Here is a 21973-nt window from a genome sequence, read left to right on the forward strand (position 1 = left end):
GTTTCGTTCAGGCATGTAGTATAATTTCACAAAGCTAGTCAGAACATTCAGTTTTTCTTCAAATTGGGTTATTATTAAATCAAATTATGTATATGAAATTATATAACTAAATTATATGAAATTATATAAATTACATGTATATGAATTCTATAACTACAATTAAATAACTGTAATTACAGATTTAGGTTAAATAAAGAAGTCAGTTATTCTTTTTCTTCTTTTTAGGAAACAAATCAAAGAAAAAATAAACAAATTCTATTGTTGCTAATATTCTGTATGTTGCTCAAAAACAAAATATATTGTTTTCAGTGGAATTTTTTTTTTAATTTTTAGATTTTTAAAAATATTTTTACCCAGTCATTTAAAAATAACACATTTTAGAGCTGTAACGACAATACCGTGATACCGTGAAACCGTGATATTTGTGCCTAAGGTTATCATACCGTCAAAATCTCATACCAGCCCATGCCTAGAGTAGGTACTTACTTTGAATAAGTAATTACTTTGCAACCTCAAAAAAGTATGTTCCATGTCGTGTGAATATGTATAGAAAATGTAATTTGGACATACTACATTTTCCATGCTGTTTTATCACGTGACCTACCCGCGTCAGTTGCGTCACTTCACTGCTATTCACAAATCTTCTCCTGTGGCCTCATGGTATAGTAGTGTCCATCGTATGCGAACTTCAGAATCTCGCCGGAAGTAGGTCATCTGGGTACTTTCGCCTACTCTATTGTTGGAATACTTAAATTCAGACATACTTATTTTTCCACATACTTTTTTTTCTACTACTATATAGTAGGTAAGCTTGCGATTTTGGATGCAGCCAAAGTTTCTCAACTCAGTGGTTTGTCTTCATTGGACAACATAGTAGTAAATGTGCAGTTGAATACTTCTTATAAGTAAACTGAAAATTGTGTTTAAAAATATGTCCACCCGACTTAAAATTTTAAACTGAGTTAACAGTTTGCAAGTTGGATTTTTTTTTTTTACAGTAAAATTTTACAAATTTTACATTTTAGTGTAACAACATTATTTAAGTTAAAAGGAATCTGATTCAATGAGGAATGTCAGAAAGCCAAGTCCTGACTGTGATGAAAGGAGGAGCTGGGGATGTAGGAGGGTAATTTGCTCCTGAGCAAGCAATAAAGCTGCTGAATAATACTGAATAGACCTTATATAGGAATGGCGTGATGGGCATCGTATTCCTGATGCTGATGCAAGCTTGACTCACGTGACCTGCCAGAACTAACAATACGCTTGATTTGTTATTGTTGTTTTTGACGCGTTATCTTGTATTCTAATAAATTAGCTTATGACACCAAAATTTTAACACTTACATTTTATAATTCTCAATTCCAATTTCGACACCACAGCAAAAACTACTAGCCTAACAAAGACAAAGTTCAAAAATGTATTAAAGACAAGTGAAAAGTCAGTAAATAAGAACAAATAAACAAACTACAAGCAATAGCACATAATAAATAGAACAAAGATACAAATTAAACTATACTTTAGGTTTTTAGGTTTTGCAAGTGTGTGAGTGCAGAAATGTAATAATCAAATGTAAAATAACATTGCATATTCTTCAATGTATAAATTAAGTATAGATTAGTCGTTGTTAAAGATATATGTGAGTAGGGCTGTCAAAATGGCTGAAAAACTAAATTTGAATTTTGTACTTAAATATTATCAAAACTCGAATTATATTCGAATTTAAATGCATAATTTCAGTTAGGGTATTCTCTCCTGATGCCACAAGAGGGAGCATCGAGCAAAATATTACTAATGCACGTTTCTTAAAAGCATAAGATAACGACTATCTGTGAAAAAAAGTGCATTATGTTTAAAATAATGTTTATAAACCAATTATAATTAATGAAGTTGCTTAAACGACTATAAACAAAACAGCATCATGTATGTATGCATAGTTTAATACAAAGGGCCGAAAGCCAATCACACAGAGTACATTTTTCATTTCAAAACACGAGTTGCAGTGAGATGGGGGAAAAACCCCTGCCATAAAGTCTCGAGATATGTTTTTTCAAAGTTGAACTTGCATTAATTTTACATGGATTTCTAAACATGCGGCTCCTTTGTGCCAGACACGAGTGCAACGGTGATAGATGTCCCTCTAGAAAATGCATGAAATATGCGTTCTGTGTGAACAGCTTGGTTTCAGTTTTGACGTAAACATCATCTTCTCCGCATTGCTATTCACTTTACCCGCAATATTTGTAATTAACCATGCAGCAGCACCACATCTAGTGGCTTCAACTGGATAGGCTAACAAAAACATTAAAATGCAATGACTCTTGACATCAGCATCGCATCTCGTGCGCCACTGATAAGGCTGCCTCCTTAACGCACACCTAAAATTCGAATGCAACGTTTTTTATTTTAAATTCAACGAATATTCGAAATTCAAATTTTTTTTTTCTTTTGACAGCCGTATATGTGAGAGATTTTTTTTTTTTTGTATAATATGCATTATATAGAAGTAAGATGAAAAGAAAATACCATCTAAACTTTTTTGAAGACAGTCAGTTCCCCTGAGAGATGCATTCATATAAACCTCCAATTCAATATTTATGATTCGCATCGTAAACAGTGAGCTTGCTTTGCCTGCTGCAGTATTTTCTCTTCCTTGCATCTGTTTTCAGCATCTCTGGCCTCTGTTAATGGACGCTTACAGACTTCGTAATATTGCCACACAAATGACATTTTGTAAAATTATTGCAATGTAGTTTGTGCAAGTCCCGAACATAGATCTGCTAAAATAAAACTAAAAACAAAACAAAACAAATGTCTGGTTGCCAGTCTCTCGTTTGGAGTAAAAACTGGCTGATTCTGATTCATGGCCGGACCAGTGCATCTCTAAAGACGGTTTCATAAATTGTAGTGTGTTGGGTTATTTACCCAGTTAAAGAATTAGTTGCGTGTTATTAATATTTCTAAAAGTTCTCTAACCATTAGTCAGAAGTGTATGCAATCAACGGGGATTATGTTGCTTAGCCACTAGTACCAGTATACAATTTTCTTTTCTTTTTTTTAATTCACACCAGGGCTCAACGCTAAGGATTTTTTCTACTAGGCCAGTGGTTCAAGTTTTTACTTTCCCAAAAAATAACATAGTTGTTGTTATCATTGTTTTTGACCCATGTTATCTTGTATTATAATGAATAAGCTTATACGATACCAACATTTTAAATACCAGTTGACTTTTACAATTCTCGATTCCAATTTTTTAACATTAACATTAACATTAGTACTATTAGCACTATATTATTATTATCCCTTCAAACAGAGCAACAGAGAGAGCTTACGGACAGATTGTGACATTTACAGACAGATTATGCAATAATGCTAATGCAGAAGTCCTGTATAAACAAAGACACAAGGAAGAGACGGAACAAATGTGGCAATGGCTAGTATACGTAATGTCTTAAATGTGGATGTTAGCTAATAGCTTGATATGAAAACACTGGAAATGAGCAGCGGTGATGACCATCTCCTAACTCTGATAAACTCCACTGTTGTTCATGTCAAACATCTCCAGTTGGCCAGCTTTGGATCAAGGTATTTGGTGGGCTGAAAATCCCTGGCCACTGGCCCAAAGGACACCCCAATTAATCCCCAGAAGTGAATATGGAAACATGTCTGGCCCTGGCAAGCACTAGCATGCTCGCACAGTAGAAATGCAGCTAATGATACATATTCTCCTTTGTTCGGTTCATTAATACGAGGCAACAGATTGCATCTGTTTATGGTTTGGGGTTGCGCTCACAGTGGTCATTCATTAAGATGGATTGGCAAGTCAGCTCCGTGGACTAGCTGTTGTTAGACAGACACACACACACACACACACATTCTTGCATATGTGGTTTACGTGGACTCTCCATAGGGTCGCCATTTGGTTTACAGGGACACAGGAAGTTTCTTCATAAACCATGTTTACATTGTAGTACCAATGTCATTTTTTCACAGTGTTTCCCATACAATGATTTTTGTGTGGCGGCCCGCCACAATATCAACATTGACCGCCACAAATAGATTTGCACAAATTTGTCCAAAACTCATGCAAGAATCGCGATGTGGCTGGATTAAACTTCAAAAGGCTGTGATTTCATTGAATAAATATGAGCTCTGCACATTTCAAAGTGAAAACGTGGCACGTTTATGTGAATGTATCTCTGAAGGAAACCGACTGTCTTCAGAACAGTATCAATGGCATTTTCATTTTAACTTGCCTATAATGCCTGATATAGTAGCATTTATGCAGCACTGTGTATAGCCTTTACCGGGGAAACTGCTGTATTTCTGCCATTCCAAAAGTGCCACCTACTGGCAGAGAATGAATTGCATTTTAAATCAGCCCATCTGCTGTTATTGTTCAGACCAATACGAAAATTGACCCATATTTTTAAGCAGCAAAAACACAGTTGTTAATGTGAACCAGTGGATAGCTAATATGCCCTAATACAAAAATCTAAACAAGACCATAAAATATATTTATGTTCAGAGCTGGGTAGATTACTTACAAATTGTAAGTAAGGTACTGCTGGGGGTTCGTGAGTTTAATGAAAAGCTAATAATTAATTAAATCATAAAAATTTAAAATTAAAATGAATCATTTTAAAATAACACAAATCAAAATTAAATGCTTCCTAAAAAAAATTATATTTCATGTTTACTTGTATCTCATGTGAACATTAATCAAGGTCAGAGAACCGTGAACATGCAAATGTGATACTTAATTATTAAAATATTTATTTTAAAATCTCAAGGGCACTTCAAGTAAATATTTTAGGTGAAAAAGGTTCAGATGACAAAAAAGTTTGGGAATGCCTGCATTACATGTAAACAAGAAATAAAGTGAATTTGTGCATTTTAATGTGTTTAAAATACAAAAGCCTTCCAATGACATAGTAATACATGATTAAATAACCCACTGAGCGATAATTCAAATAAACATTAATGTGTTCATCAGTAGTTGATGCAATATTGAGACACTTCTTAAACCTGAAATGTAGAGATGTAGCGATTCACTCAATTCATGACTCGATTCATGATATTGATTTCACGATTCGATTCGATTCACAAATGTTTTTTTTTTTTTTTTTACAAAATGAGATTTAAGGCAAATTATAAATTAAATGTGTCCTTTTATTATTGCTTGGACAAAATTAAATTAGATTGTATAATTTCGAAATTTGAAGCAAAAACAGAATGGTTTGACTTCAGTTTTGTTAAACTACATAAAAATATCTGCATGAAACAGCAAATGAGCTGAACGAGACGCAGATTCACTCACTATTAAAGCGTTTCCTTGGTTTCCGCAGTAAACAAAGCAGCGCTGCACTTACGAACTTTAATATGCATTATACAGAGGCAAGATGAAAAAAAAAAAATACCATCTAAACTTTTCTAAAGACAGTAAGTTCCCCTCAGACATGCATTCATGTAAACTCCTACCCCTAAATTAATCGCGATTTGTTTAGCGTCTCAACCGATTTGAATCGTCACATATTTAAATCGATTTTCAACCGGCTCGCGGTTAATCGTTACATCCCTACTGAAATGATTTCTGTAAATCCGGGTCAAATGCTGTGTAGCCATCTGACTAGTGACTGGTCTTTGTGTGAATGTCCATAAAACTGGAAAACTTTCTGAATGTATATAAGCGGTAGGCTATTTTTAAAAGGAACATTTAAAAGATGAAAATGAGGAATTGGGGAGATTCAATAAATTATGAATAATGTTTTGCTATTGTGTGAATAATATGTAATCATATAATCAATAAAAAAGTAACTATTCTGATTGCAAGTATTTTAAAATGTAATTTAATCTAATTACAAGTAATACATTTTTTGTGAATCTGATTACGTAATCCATATTACATGTAATCAGTTACTACCCAGCTCTGTTTATGTTTTACATTAATATAATAATTGATACTTTTGACTCATCCTTTTTCTTAAAAATGTTTCAAAGGTTGAAATGTGAAGGGGGTTTTTTATATAAAAAAATGTGAAGAACATTTTATAAAACTTTGTTTTTGTAAATACCTATAACTGAACTGTAAATCATGTTTTTTTTTTTTGCAGTCATATTACGGTTTAATATTTTACTATAGGCATTGCTCGTACAGTGTTAATTTTATTTGTGTAGTTTATTATTATTATTTTTTAAAGGTGTTTTAAAGCCTTAAATTTGATTTTAAAAACACTGCAGATAATACCCTGACATAGGCAACTGATATCGACTTTAATGTTAAAGGGTTAGTTCACCAAAAAATGAAAATTTTGTCATTAATTACTCACCCTCATGTCGTTCCAAATATGTAAAACCTTCGTTTATCTTCAGAACACAAATTAAGATATTTTTGATGAAATTCGAGTGCTTTCTGACCCTCCATAGACAGCAACTCAACTACCATGTTCAGAGCCCAGAAAGGTAGTAAAGTCATCGTTAAAATAGTCCATGTGACATCAGTGGTTCAACCTAAATTTTATGAAGCTACTAGAACACTTTTTGTGCTCAAAGAAAACAATAATTATGACTTTATTCAATAATTTCTTCACCTCTCTGTCAGTCTTCAATGCGCATTCAAGACAGTACCACAATGCATGCGTGTGCTGTACAGTACACCCTTCACACAGCACAAAACTAAATAATAGTGTTACACCGTGAAGGGTTGTACCAACGTGAAGGGTTGTACCAGCAAATGCATAAATGCACAAGTTCAAAATAAACCAAAACTGAAGCAGAGAGATGGAAAACTGCTTGGGCAGCAGCCCAGAGTAAAAAGTAAGTAGTAAAAACAGTGGTTAAATATGCCACCGCAACAAGGCCCAGGTGCACATAAACCACGCCCCACTCACATCAACACACACACACACACAAACAAAAACACGTCAGTAGATTTTATTGGATCTGTTATAGTGCACACAATTTAGTTGTTTCATAATTTCATTTAATCTTCATAAAATCAGAGGTGTTGGTCATATCAAACATATGCTGTTAAACTGCTGCAATAGTTGTATTTTGTCATCAGGAAGACTTTAAGAGTTTTTTTTTTATTGAATATAGATTTAAATGTACTTTTTTGTTTATTCTTTTATTCATTATAATTGTAATTATTCTTTATGATTGAATCTGTTGTTCAAATGAAAAATATATTGTTCATAAATTTCATTACAAAACCAAGTAGGTTTCAATCAGCTTCTGTTGTGCATCTTTCTGTAGACATCCCTGAGGTGGACTGAGGCTGTTGCTTTCAATATTCATTATTTCATATATTAGGAATATTGGCATAATATAGCATGTATCATTACATGGATTGACTGTTGCAAAGTTGTTGTACTTGTGCGTAAAGGTATTCGGTCTGTTTCAATGATAGTTTAAGGAAAAATAATTAGAGAAAAAAATAAATACAATTTTAATTGATTTTACTGCCCTCTGTTGTCAAATGAGACTGTTTTTCTATAGCCATCCATTCAAAAGTAGTCGTCTTTTCAGATTTTTTTTTTCCCCAAGAAAAAAAAAAAGTATTACAAATGTATTATTGCATTATTTTCCCGTTTTATTACATAATTTTCCTTAATGCGAAAGCTACTAGAACACTTTTTGTGCTCAAAGAAAACAATAATTATGACTTTATTCAATAATTTCTTCACCTCTCTGTCAGTCTTCAATGCGCATTCAAGACAGTACCACAATGCATGCGTGTGCTGTACAGTACACCCTTCACACAGCACAAAACTAAATAATAGTGTTACACCGTGAAGGGTTGTACCAACGTGAAGGGTTGTACCAGCAAATGCATAAATGCACAAGTTCAAAATAAACCAAAACTGAAGCAGAGAGATGGAAAACTGCTTGGGCAGCAGCCCAGAGTAAAAAGTAAGTAGTAAAAACAGTGGTTAAATATGCCACCGCAACAAGGCCCAGGTGCACATAAACCACGCCCCACTCACATCAACACACACACACACACAAACAAAAACACGTCAGTAGATTTTATTGGATCTGTTATAGTGCACACAATTTAGTTGTTTCATAATTTCATTTAATCTTCATAAAATCAGAGGTGTTGGTCATATCAAACATATGCTGTTAAACTGCTGCAATAGTTGTATTTTGTCATCAGGAAGACTTTAAGAGTTTTTTTTTATTGAATATAGATTTAAATGTACTTTTTTGTTTATTCTTTTATTCATTATAATTGTAATTATTCTTTATGATTGAATCTGTTGTTCAAATGAAAAATATATTGTTCATAAATTTCATTACAAAACCAAGTAGGTTTCAATCAGCTTCTGTTGTGCATCTTTCTGTAGACATCCCTGAGGTGGACTGAGGCTGTTGCTTTCAATATTCATTATTTCATATATTAGGAATATTGGCATAATATAGCATGTATCATTACATGGATTGACTGTTGCAAAGTTGTTGTACTTGTGCGTAAAGGTATTCGGTCTGTTTCAATGATAGTTTAAGGAAAAATAATTAGAGAAAAAAATAAATACAATTTTAATTGATTTTACTGCCCTCTGTTGTCAAATGAGACTGTTTTTCTATAGCCATCCATTCAAAAGTAGTCGTCTTTTCAGATTTTTTTTTTCCCCAAGAAAAAAAAAAAGTATTACAAATGTATTATTGCATTATTTTCCCGTTTTATTACATAATTTTCCTTAATGCGAGATTAATATGAACACAATATAATAGTTTATATAGCTAGCTTTGAATTAGTTAACTAATGTCTTAAAATAAACTTTAAAAGTTTGCATAACTACTGTATATTGTGGTTTTGTCTATTGATTACTCAAACTACACATTAATTTTGGCGTTAGTGTTAATGTTGCCATAAAAAGACATATTTCTCAATTCCAAGAGCTTGCATTCTCGTGGAGACCGGTTTTTACAGGCTACCTTGAAAGAACGAACTCAGAAGGACACAAGGACACAGAATTCATCTTTGCGAGGATTGAGATGTGCTGTGATCTTGTTGCTCAACCAACTGTCCCAGTACATTATAAGTAGCAGTACAGCGCCACACAATGCACAATAAATAAAACTTCCAGAACAAAAATGTACAGAATGTATTCACCCCCTTGTCATCCAAGATGTTCCTGTCTTTCTTTCTTCAGTCGTAAATAAATTGTTTTTTGAGCAAATAATTTTAGGATTTCTCTCCATATAATGGACTTCTGTGGTGTCCCCGAGTTTGAACTTCCAAAATGCAGTTTAAATGCAGCATCAAAGGGCTCTAAACGATCCCAGCCGAGGAAGAAGGGTCTTATCTAGCGAAACGATCGGTTATTTTCTAAAAACAATTTACAATTTATGTACTTTTTAACCTCAAACGCTCTTCTTGTCTAGAGGTTCATGACAGTTAGGGTATGTCGAAAAACTTCCATCTCATTTTCTCCTCCAACTTCAAAATCGTCCTACATCGCTGCAGAAGTACCGACCCAGTGTTTACAAAGTGAACATGCAAAGAAGGTCAAACGCCCTTTACAAAAAACGGTAAAACAGCGATGTAGGATGAATTTGAAGTTAGTTTTTCTTTTTGTTTGTTGATTTCTTGATGATATTCTATAATAGTGATTTTATAATTTCATAATATAAAGCAAAGAGTAGAAATGAATGACTAATAAGCCAGTAAGTGCTCTTCTGCTGCCATCTACTGGTTATAGTGGTAATTTGATTATTTTTTTTAATACATGTTTTACAAGAGTTTGTTTATTACAATGTATATTTTGGTCATCCCATTAAAAATAACATTTAAAGTGGATAATTTTTAGAGCTTTAAAGTGCTGGAAATAGTGAAAAGCTTGAGTCAATGAAAAGTGCTTGAATTTCTCTCCTTAAAAATGTTGTACAAACTCTGAAATTAATAATGCAATAACATTCGACTATTTCTGCCACAACACTGGTTATAGTTAGCCTTACTACTTCTGGTTTTCTAAAGTACGTCAGCACTGTTTGACCTGTTTCATTCTGTGAAGAATTTAAGTACGCCTCACTAGATCTCGAAGCAACCTCATTCATTCTGCGGTGAATTCAAACGCTTCTCACTGGATCACGCAGCGCTGTGCAGTAACAGTGTCGCGAGATCAACAATGGTTCCCGAGTAAACCCGTTCGCACCGGCAGAAAAAATCTGGTCGCAGTCTGGAGCCCTGAATTTATATATAATATATATATATATATTCAGGGCTCCAGACTGCGACCAAATATAAAACACATTAATTAATTACTAACTAAAAATCCATGCATAGTAATTTTTTTTTCTGTTTCTCTTTTTCTTTCCTCTTTAGCTAAGCAGTATCAGTAAGGCCATCAATTCCACAGAGACGCCGCTAAAGGAGAAACATGCACGCAGTATCCTTAATTCAGATGTACATTTATTATTGCTTATTCAACTATTATCCAAAAAGGTAAGTTAAATGAACCCTTCGCAAGAGGATAAGGAGCATTACTGCAGGTTCTGTTTTTGTTAATATGGTTTTAAAAATGTTGAAAGGCCATATTTTCAAACATTGCTTTCTGATAATACTGTTAATGCTTGTTATAACATGGTCAGGATTTTCGTGATCTTGCCACCTCTCATGTGTACAGGTACTTTTCATACACAAGTGCAAATGGTTGCTGTAGTTACAAACAATGATACCTACTTGTGATAGCGAGTGGAAGTATCCTGCATCTGAAGCATTAAATCAGTAAATATTAAAAATAAAATGAGGAAAATAAGAAACTGCACATTAACTTTTGTAGAGGACACATGCACAGTTCCTCAATTTTCACTCATTTTACTCAAGTATGGTGTCTCTACAGAACAAAAGAGGCATTTTCCAAGCAGTGGACCATGGTTTTTTTTTTTTCAACCACCTGATTTAAGTTGAGTTTGCAGTTCCCAAACTTCAGACAGCCAATTATATGAGACCACTAGTAGCTTAATGTGCAAGAATGTGTCTTATGGTTTATGAATGTTTACTTGGAAGGTAACTTAAAGGACAAGTTTGATGATTTATTAATTTGTTTAATATATATTTTTGTCCTTATAACAAATGTCACTTGAGATAACTCTGTGTCTATGAATTAATACACATGACATGAAACAAAGGCACATTGTGATTTTATTTCTCATATACTATTTGCTGCCACATTGAGTTCTTTCAAAGAAAGATATATTTGTCCCATACTATATAGAATCTGATGTCACACTAGATTTGTCTGTCTGTGGCCTGTGTCATGTCATTAGTTGTTGAAAAATGCCCATCCTGGTTTGAAAACACAGATTGGATTGGGAAACACTTATTTTGGTTCCTTACTCTCGGAGATCTTATCATATTAAAGAGATACCAACCTCCGTGACTCAACCATTAGAGGATGCATAACGGTCAGCTTGGATTGCCTTATGAACAAGTCACATTATAGCCTTGACGTCATTTAATCTCTTTCTTGGTTTTATGGCTGTCAGTCACTGTTTGCAGACCATAGAAATGAATGAGTAGTTCCGTAAACAGAATACCATCCGTCACAAAATTATTACTGCTCTTATAAAACAACTTTGTTTTCCCCCAAAACACTCCAAATATTGCTCAATCAACAATACATATGTAATGGTAAATATGTTGTCAGTTGATGACCTCTTGTCTTCCTGCCAGTGTATCACTGCTTTTTTTTTTTTTTTGCTAAACTTAAAGGCTCACATTAAATGGGCTGTTTTTACTCTGACACCCCATTGAACGCACTGCACATTTTAGGTTGAACTAATCTTTTAAGTGTGTAAAATAATTATTTCATTTTCTTTGTTCTTTCAGTTTCATTTACATTTTTAGCTTAAAGTTTAGAATCAAACTCTTGCCTTACTGTGTAGCAGTTGTGTAGTGCAAATTACCTCATAGCACCACCTTGCATCCATCCATTGCTGCTGGCACTAACAATTGGTTCGAACGTGGATACCATACTGGTGTTAAAATTGCTTTAAAATTTATTGTTACGGTAAATTAGATCACAATATATCAGATATCAGATAGTCTAGAAACAATCGTGCTTCCCACAGGTTTGAAATATACTTGCGATGGTAGCCAGGTGTAAAATCCTCCTATTACCCACAGCACAAAAATGTCCACTACATGTGACAAATAACAAATAATGTGTGATTTTTTTTTTTAAACAATATTTGTATTTATTGAAATTAATTTTAATTACATAGGCTACTATTACATTTATTTACATAATTTACAATGCATAATTATGCATAATATTAGTATGCAAAATTACAGTGTTTAAATGGTAGAGTTCTCCTTGCTTTGTCATATAGTGGCTCTCTGGATTTTACTGATACTAGTGAAATCTGAATAATATGTATCAAATAATGTTCTTTGACTTTTCTATGGGGAAGCATCCCAGCCAGAAACTACAATAGATTAATTAAATGGAACTATGAATTAAATGGAAATTAAATTAAATACAGTTTATTTTGTAACCAAAATACCAATAATGGCATGAACAAAATACAGCAGAACTCTTATTATGAAATGTCTATAGGATTGCGGGCTGATCATTCAGATGAGAGATAAAATATGTATTCTTACAACCAGGGTTTGAAATGAACTTTTTCACTCAACAGCCAATTTGGCTACTAAATTTTAAGGTTGCCACCCATTCATAACTTCTAATAGCCGAAAAAATAAAAGAAACACAGAAATAAATCAGATTAACCATGTCACAGCTTCATATATAAATATATTTATTATAAAATCTGAATAGCTGCAGGATTTTTTAAATCAAATGTAAGACTTTTTAAGACCTTTTAAGACCTGCACAAATAAAATTAATACCATATATAAAGTTCAGTTACAGGTTTTCACACAAGCAAAAAGTTTTCAGCACACATTTCAGCCTTTAAACCATTTTTAAGAAAAGGGATGAATCAAAAGTATCAATTATTACCAATCAATTATTATATTAATTTAATAACATATAAATATATCTTAATGTCTTAATTGTTTAGATTTTTAAAATGCATTAGCTTCTTTTCGATCCACCGGTTCACATTTACAACTGAGTGTTTGCTGCATAAAAATATGGGTCGATTTTCGCAATGGTCTGCACAAAAAGCACAGAAGGGCTTATTGAAAATGCAAATTCATCCTCTGCCAGCAGGTGGAGCTTTTGGAGCGTCAGAATATTGCAGTTTCCACGCTAATGCCTGTACAGCACAGCAAGTAATTTTAAAATGTGCAGTGCTCATATTTATTCAATTAAATCATAGCCTTTGGAAGTTTAATCTCACATCGAGCTATATCGCAATTCTTGTCTTTCTGTCCCCAAATTTAAGACCTTTTGAAATTAAGACTTTATTGAACCATTTAAGACTTTTATGGCCTTAAATTTGATATAACTAAATTTAAGACGTTGGTGGGATCAAAGTGAATGATATCAGGAGAGATCAGGTGGACCGTAAGAAAATCACAGAATGTCTGAGTCTTCAGTTGTTTTTTCGAGTATTCGCTATTGCTTCAATGCAAAGGAAACCAGCGTGCCATTCATTATTTGTTGCGTAGTGAAGGGTATGTTTAAGGTAGGTAGCCTATGTGCAGATGCTGCACAATTAGGATTAATATCATGATGACTCACGAGTTCATTAAATCTGCACAGATTTGGCTTACATTAACTTCCCCAAGAATTTAATGAGTGAAGTAACCAGCCAAGTTGGCTAGTGATTTGACAATGTTACCTGCCACAGCTGATTTTTACCCGCATTTGGCGGGTTGGGTGTTAATTTCAAACCCTGCTTACAACAGTCTAAAACATATTATTTAAAGGTCATAAAGTAGACATTGTCATAATTCATCAACAAATCATAAGCAATCGTTTGGCATAAAGGTGCGCTATTCATTGATTGAGAATCACTTTGAAGCAGTCTGAAGTGACGCCTTGTGACACTTCAACGTGTAGCGCTTTTTTTTTGTTTTTTAATGAAATCATAGCCTTATATTTCCATCCCGAAATATAAGACGTCTTAAAATGATCCTTAAGATGTTTGTTTTACCATTTCATGTATTAAAGACTTTGTATGACATAAGAAAACTCACCCGGAGGGATTTTGCTTTATTCGCACACGTGCTCCTAAATATATTTTACAGTTCGCACACATCTATTTTAGTCGCCAAAGCAGCCCAAGACTCTTTAGACTCAAGTAGCCCACACTGTCGAGCCCTGTCTTTGTCTGTGAACTATACACCGCATCTCTGCAGAGCATGTGGGAATGTCACAGCGGGAGGAAACAGTTCTTGCGCACACAGAATGAGCAGATACAAAACGTCGATCGCGGATGGTTTCATTTATTTCGGGCAGATAAAAAAAGTATAAGAGGATAAAAATAATAAAAGCAAAAATGTTTCTCCAAATATACTTGGGCGGCCCACCCAAGTAAAGTCTATGTGTGGGAAGCACTGCTGTTAGTAGCCCTAAATTACAAAAATTAGACAGCACAGCAGACTTACCTCATTTGATGAATTGTGATATTACTTAACAAAAATGAATGAGTATGATGCGACTATACATTGTGCTTGAGATCTTTTCCTTAAAGGCATGAACAGGAATTATTTTGGGAACCCACAGAGAGAAGGGGGCCTATACCTTCTGGTCATATGCCGTTGGTCTGCCCTTGCCAAGCAGTGCCATCGTTAGCTGGAAGTTCTGCCATGTATTACACAAAATCATGCGTGATGGTCACCGAAATGTAAGTATGCTTCCATTTGAATTTAGTAATTATCTGCTCAAATCAATTTTTTATTTTATATGGATGTATATTTCCGTTTTTTGTTTTTTTTTGCCTGTGTGCCAATGGCTGCCTCTATAACAGTGGTTTTGTTAGCTTGTTTCAGAGACCTAGTACAAAACACACTATAATAGTTTTTTTTTTTTTTTTTACATATGTTTTGCTTTAACAATTACTTTTTAATAATTTTTTTTTTTTTTATGACAATCAAATATAAGCTGAATATACAGTTCTCTCCAAGGATATCTAATTTACTAAGTATTTGGCATCTTAAACTAGCCTAATGTCTCTATTCTCAGAGAAGATTGTATTGCTAATTGTCTTGTTTATTCTTACCAGACCTTACAAGACTGCATGAGACACTACAGCAGTATTGCTGAGACAGGGTTACTATGGGTAAGTCAAAGTTCATGCACAAATTTCAGCATTCAGAACAAAAGAAAGTTGTTCTGAATCTCTTTTTGACTGGTTTGACCGAATATTTATAATGATTTGTTGTCATTCATTTCCATTGTCAGACTAACACACGGGACAGACATGGGTATGGACAGCTGGTTTGTCTATATTCCAAACTCCTCTGCACCAAGATGGAGTTTCACACTAAGGTAGATTTCAATATATTCTTGTGCCCGTAATGTATTTACCCAGCCATTAGTTTAGACCAGTGATTTTCAACCTTTGTTGACTTCAAGCCCCACTTTTGTCCGAGACAATTTCCCAATGCCTTCCAACCCAATCTCATGAGAAAATGCAACTATTTTACAACGCGGTAATTTATGGAATAGTAACTATTTATAAGATGGTAATTTTGTATGAATTTGTACGATTTGATTTATATAAAAAAAAAAATTAATAGGAAAGAATGAAGGTCCACCCTTAAGCAGATCATAGAAAAAAAAAAAAAACGTATGCATGGGATAATACAAATTCATACAAATTAGCCACTAACTCACCAAAATATAAAACAGTTATGAATAGAGTGTGTTGGGCCCTCCTATAAGCTGATGTGTACCTTAGGTACTTTTGTTGCAATAAAACAAATAAACTAAAAATATGAGTTTAATTTTGTTTACTTTTATTTTTAGTGTTTTTTTGTTGTTGTTTTTTTTAAGATTAAGATCGGAGATTGACAGGAGATGATTAAAGTTTGTACTATGTAAGCCTGGTAAGATCTTGAGTGAAAAGCCCAGACAGACTGCAACATTAACCATCTTTCATGTTATAATGTATGATATACACTGTAGCCAAGACCTTATTGATAGTGTGACTTGGGTCAGATGGCTGATAATATAGGTTCTTCAGATGGCTGTCATAGAAGCAGTCACACTGCAGAGCTGGGACCCAACGTTTTGGACACTGTCAGAGCTTAATCAAAGGCAATTAAACTGCAAGCATGTCACACTGATAGGGCCAAGACTCTTAATTATTTTGTCTAATTTTTCAGTTTCCGAAATTTGTCCCATATGGCAAAGCCATCGCCAAAATTGCATGTTTAAAAAATGTGAACACATTTACAGTATGCTGCTGTAAGGAAATGGGTAAATTAAGCGCAAAAGGAATTAATAATTTATATTTGAATTTACAAAGAATTTTGACTGAATCACTGTTCTGAATGACTGATAAAATGAATCCTCTTGTGATCAGTAGACCTTTTAATGTGTCTGAATGTCTCTTCTGCTCACCAAGGGTGCATTTATTTGCTCAAAAATACAGTAAAAATTGTGAAATATTTTTACAATTTAAAATAATTTTCTATATAAATATATTGTAAAATGTAAAGCTGAATTTTCCGCATCATTACTCCAGTCTTCAGTGTCACATGATTCTTCAGAAAGCATTCTAAAATAAAGATTTGCTGGTCAAGAAACATTTCTGATTATTATCAATGTTGAAAAGAATTGTGCTACTTCATGTTTTTGTGGAAACTGATATGCTACCATTCAAAAGTTTGGGGTAAGTAAAAAATAATACTTTTATTCATCAAGGATGCATTACATTGATAAACATTTTATAATGATATTTATAATGTTACAAAATATTTTTATTTCAAATAATTGTTGTTCTTTTGAATTTTCTATTAATCAAAAATTCTAAAAAAATAAAATGTATCAGTTTCCACCAAAATATGAAGCAGTGCAACTGTTTTTAACATTGATAATAATCAACCTGGATGAGCCATAAGTACCAAGCATATTGCCAATGTTACCAAGATAAGCGTTTCAGCTGATTAAGCATGCTGAATCGGCGTCAGAGCTTTTGGTGAGAAAGAGATTGCTCTGATTGACTGTTCAGCTTAGCAAACCAGAAAGAAAAATTAGGAAGCAAGCAAACTGCTCTATAAACAATTATACATAGCCTACCTTATTATTCGAAGTGTTGATATTTTTAAAATGCATATTAGCTTGTTTGTCCTGATATCCTCTTCACTCAGAAATATGTCACAATAGTGAAATTAGGTTGGTGGCAAATTGCTGTTGGCACAGACCTAAGCTATAGCATGACCCCCACCCCCACCCCAAAAAACAAAAACAAAAAACTTGTGTATGTGACTTGTGTACTTGCATTATCCCTAATAATTCCAAAACTATTTAAATGACAAATCTTTTTACACAAAAAAATACACAATTTTTACCAGTAAAATGGTCATTGTCAATACGTCGGTTGTCAGTTTTACTTCTGTAGAAACCATGGGAACACAGTGCGCTGCCATGAACATGATTTGTGCCTGCATCCCATTGGATTTATTTCCATCAACTGTGGAGGTGAAGATGGACTCCCATGATCAGCATTCACAGCATTATCAAGCTACATCGTTCTTGGTGTTTTGAATAAGCAAAAAATTAGCAAAAATGATAGAGTATTGTAAGTTAAATGCAAATAATCCGGTGCCTCCAAGTTAACTGTCATGCAGTGAGCATGCTACTATTCAGCTTCCACACGCCGCACAAACACAATAGCACACATTTTATTAGGATAACGGTAAAGCGAGCGGCCATGTAATGTTGCTACTATTTACATGTTTCAGATGATAAGCCACATTTGAGGTCGATGAACGAAACATTTGGATGTCCGATGTACTGTAATTACTCCATAGACCAGCTGTTAATAATCTGTCCATCACAGAATACGTGACTTTGCCACTTCCTGTGGATTGTTTTTTCTGCAGCTAATAAAATTTTGATCGACTAAGCCTCTTCTCGTCAACTAACGGTTAGTCGACTATTAGGGGGCAGCCCTACTAATCTCTGTGTATGAAGTAAGTTGCCATTCACATGCACCTGGTAAATTGTTTGAATAGGGTTGGAGCCAAACCCTGCAGGACAGTGGACCTCAAGGGCAAGAGATGCCCACCCCTGCTTTAAGGATATAAACATCACATTTGAGAAAATTATGCTTCACACTGCTGTACTCATAAATAAATGTATAATTGAGAAGTTTAACAGATCTCAGTTACTCTTAATTTACAGTACTAAGGCCAGTTTACACTTCTACAACAAACTCCAAAAAACACTGTTGTTTGGATTCTTTGGTATCAGATTAACAAACCACTGTTAACAAACACTGTTAGGACTTCTTGTCCGACTCACAATCCATGAACAAATGTGGATAAATAAATTAAATGCCAAAGGTCACCTGTTGCCAAATGTAAAGCTCATGTGAATAACTTAAAAATAAAATTTAATTTGTGCATAAAATAGAAATTTAGCACTTTTGATTCTAGTGTGTAAACATGGGGATAGTCTCATTTAGTTGAATTCAAAATTTCTCTGTGTTCTCTTTGCAGCATTCTGAAATCCCAGCCAGTCTAGAAGCCACAGATGAAGTCCTGGAGCGTACAGCGGGAACAGACATCAATAATGTGTATGTGAAATTCCATGTACTTTGTATTTATTTCTACTGCATTATATCTCAGCAGAAATAGATTTTTGGACTTTGCACTACAGGACCCCTGCATTAGGTTTTCCGCTGTTAAAAAAGGGGGTCAATACAAGTAGTTTTTAAAATATTACAAATTAATAAATTGTATGTATTCAAGTAATTTTCAATTAAATATAGCTTCAAAACATAAAAGTAAGTAGTAATAAAGAAGATTAAATTAACATTTAAGCAAGATTTTTTTTAGCATGTAAGAGAGTGCTTTAAGTTTTGCAAAAGTCATCTGTTTTACGACTCTTGATGTTCATTTTAGGACCTCGCCATTATCCAAAATTCTATAGCGCTCTTTAGATTTATTCATATATTTATATATAGTAATATATAATTGTAAATTATATCAAGTATATTTAGACAGGCAGCTCAATTACACAACAGTTGGCACTGTATGTTCTACACAGCTACCTAACATTGAGACATTAACTAAAAGGGTTTCTCTGCTTTCTGCTCCAGGTTCCAGCTCACGGTAGAAGTGTTTGATTACATGGACGCAGAGCTTCGATTAGCAGAAGCTGGTGAGTGTTCAGCTTTTATGCTATTTATATTTAATAATCCACAACCTTTTTGAATGCAATAACTAAATATTATAATAGTCAGTAGTGGAGTACATAATTGAGGGACACAACTGAGACATGTTGCCTGATGTAGAAATGTTGCATAGGCACAAAAGTTGTTAAAATCAAGAACAAAAGTTGTATCTGTTAATATTATCAAAAGGACCTGAGCCAACATGAACTAACAATGAACAGTTGTATTTGTATTAACTAACATTAATTTAACATTTAATATACACTATATGAAATGTATTATGTATTTGGGATGACATGAGGAAAAGTAATAGTAACACTTTACAAAAAGGTCCCATTAGTCATTGTTAGTTAATGCATTACCTAACAGTAACTAACAGTGACTAATGGGACCTTATTGTAAAGTGTTACTATAACTTTTCCTTATGTCAACCCATAAAACTTTTGTTTATCTTTGAAACAAAAATGAAGATATTTTTAATAATTAATTATCAATAAAATGGATTAATGAAGCAGAGCAGGATTTACAAGTCTGCTTTGACTGCACTGATTGGAGTGTTTTTGAAGCTGTTGCCACTGATCTCGATGAGCTCACAGAGACTGTAACATCATACATTAGTTTCTGTGAGGATATGTGTATTCCTACCAGGACTTATTTAACATACAACAGTGGCAAACCATGATTCATAGCAAAACTCAAACAGCTTCGCCAGGCCAAAGAGTATGCCTACAGGAGTGGAGACAGAGTTTTGTACAATCAGGCCAGGAACACACTGGCAAAGGAGATCAGAGTGGCTAAGAGGAGCTACTCTAAAAAGCTGGAAAACTCGTTTTCAGCAAACGACCCTGCTTCAGTGTGGAAAGGCCTGAAAGACATCAAAAACTACAAGACACCATCCCCCAGTACTGAGGCAAATTAACAACTTGCTGAAGACTTGAATGAGTTTTACTGCAGATTTGAAACTCCTGGTCTCACACCCCACACCCACTCTGGCCATCTCTCTACACAACCATTAACACCTCCAGCAACCCCCCACTCCTGCACTTCAGATCAGTGAAGATGATGTGCGTCAGGTCTTCAGGAAACAGACGAGATCTTTTCACAGATCTTCAACAGATCACTGGAGCTGTGCGAAGTCCCTGCCTGCTTCAAACGCTCCACCATCCTCCCCATTCCAAAGAAACCCAAAATCACAGGACTTCATGACCACAGATGTTAGGACAACAGCTCTGTAATCATTAAGTCGTTTGACAGACTGGTGTTGGCATCACTGGACCCTTCCTGGACCCCCTTCAGTTTGCTTATCGAGCAAACAGGTTTGTGGGACTTCAACATGGGACTGCATTATATCCTACATCATCTAGACAAACCAGGGACTTACGTGAGGATCCTGTTTGTGGACTTCAGTTCAGTTTTCAATACAATCATCCCAGCACTCCTGGACCAAACTAACCCAGCTCTCTGTTCCTAGCTCTGTCTGTCAATGGATCGCCAGTTTTCTGACAGATAGTGAGACTGGGGAAATTCATGTCAAACAGCCGCACCATCAGCACTGGCGCCCCCCAGAGATGTGTTCTCTCCCCACTGCTCTTCTCCCTCTACTGACCCCTCTGTCAAGCTCCTGAAGTTTGAAAGTGAAAGTAACATGACGTGTGGCCAAGTAAAGCCCCGTTTTCACAGCAGGAACTTTCCCCAGGAACTAGGAACTTTGGACCGGTACTCGATGTGTTTCCACTGCAGGAACCAGGATTTAAATAAAGTTCCAGGTAAAAATTTGCCCCTCAGAAAGTCCCTGCTCGCGAGGTAATACTTTTCCAAAGGTCCGGAACTTTCGGGGGCGGGACTTGGGCGCTGAACATGCTGATTGGTTGAGTTCACGCAGCATTGTATTTCAACCACCATATATTTTCATAATTTTTTTAAATAGTACTGTTATTATGTCATGAAATGTAGTTTTAAAAGTATTTCAGGCGAGAATGTAGTTGTTTAAAACTCAAATCTGCGGTTTATTTATAAAGACAGCGCCTATTTGAAAATGTGCTTCGCCGATTTCGGAGACGTGATCGCCACATGATCAGCGGGCGCTCAGTGCTCATGTTTCCCGACAAGAGTAGCCTAATTTCGGCTAGTCCTTCTGACATTTGCCGCTGGCTCTGATCTCTGTAGTGGTTAAACATAAGATATAATTCGTTTTGGGTAAATCTAACAGGTAATCTTTGGTCTTTATTCTATTAATCTATTAATATGTTAAAATGAAAATTAAAAGAGGCAATACTGTTTGATATAATATTTAGTTTCATTGTAATGTATGTACGTTCCCTGAACTACATTTCTGCGGCTATTAATATGTTTAAATGAAAACGAAAAGAGGCAGTGATGTTTGATATCATATTTCGTCTTATTGTAAATACAGTGAGGAAAATTGCAGTAGCCAAGGCGAGCTGACTGACATTATCAAGTACGCTGCTGTTTGCAGAATTACCGGACTTGCGTCGTCCCGTCCGCGGGAGGTCACACTCCCGAGTCGAACTCGCGAAGTCCGAACTACCGAGGATGCAAGTCCGAACTTTGCGTACTTGGTATCGAGAAACGCGAGAAGACCTACGTCACCAGACTATTTGCCTAATCTTCTCGGTACTTTAGACCACGATGGAAACGCAGACAGCAACAGGTCTGGGGGAAAAAAGTTCCTGGGACAAATTGTTCCAGG

General features: G+C 34.8%; 1 protein-coding gene across 1 annotated transcript in view; it reads left to right on the forward strand.

The window, feature by feature from the left end:
• hip1rb (huntingtin interacting protein 1 related b) overlaps nucleotides 1-21973 on the forward strand; it is a 67442-nt gene that overhangs the window by 12132 nt on the left and 33337 nt on the right. Inside the window, exons 2-7 of the mRNA XM_016452528.1 lie at nucleotides 10328-10391; nucleotides 14621-14763; nucleotides 15142-15198; nucleotides 15321-15407; nucleotides 18587-18663; nucleotides 19189-19250. Of these exons, the coding sequence (XP_016308014.1) occupies nucleotides 10328-10391; nucleotides 14621-14763; nucleotides 15142-15198; nucleotides 15321-15407; nucleotides 18587-18663; nucleotides 19189-19250 (490 nt within the window). The remainder of the gene's footprint in view (nucleotides 1-10327; nucleotides 10392-14620; nucleotides 14764-15141; nucleotides 15199-15320; nucleotides 15408-18586; nucleotides 18664-19188; nucleotides 19251-21973) is intronic.

Source organism: Sinocyclocheilus anshuiensis, unplaced genomic scaffold (genome assembly GCF_001515605.1).
Source record: "Sinocyclocheilus anshuiensis isolate Anshui unplaced genomic scaffold, SAMN03320099.WGS_v1.1 scaffold1229, whole genome shotgun sequence".
Taxonomy (NCBI): domain Eukaryota; kingdom Metazoa; phylum Chordata; class Actinopteri; order Cypriniformes; family Cyprinidae; genus Sinocyclocheilus; species Sinocyclocheilus anshuiensis.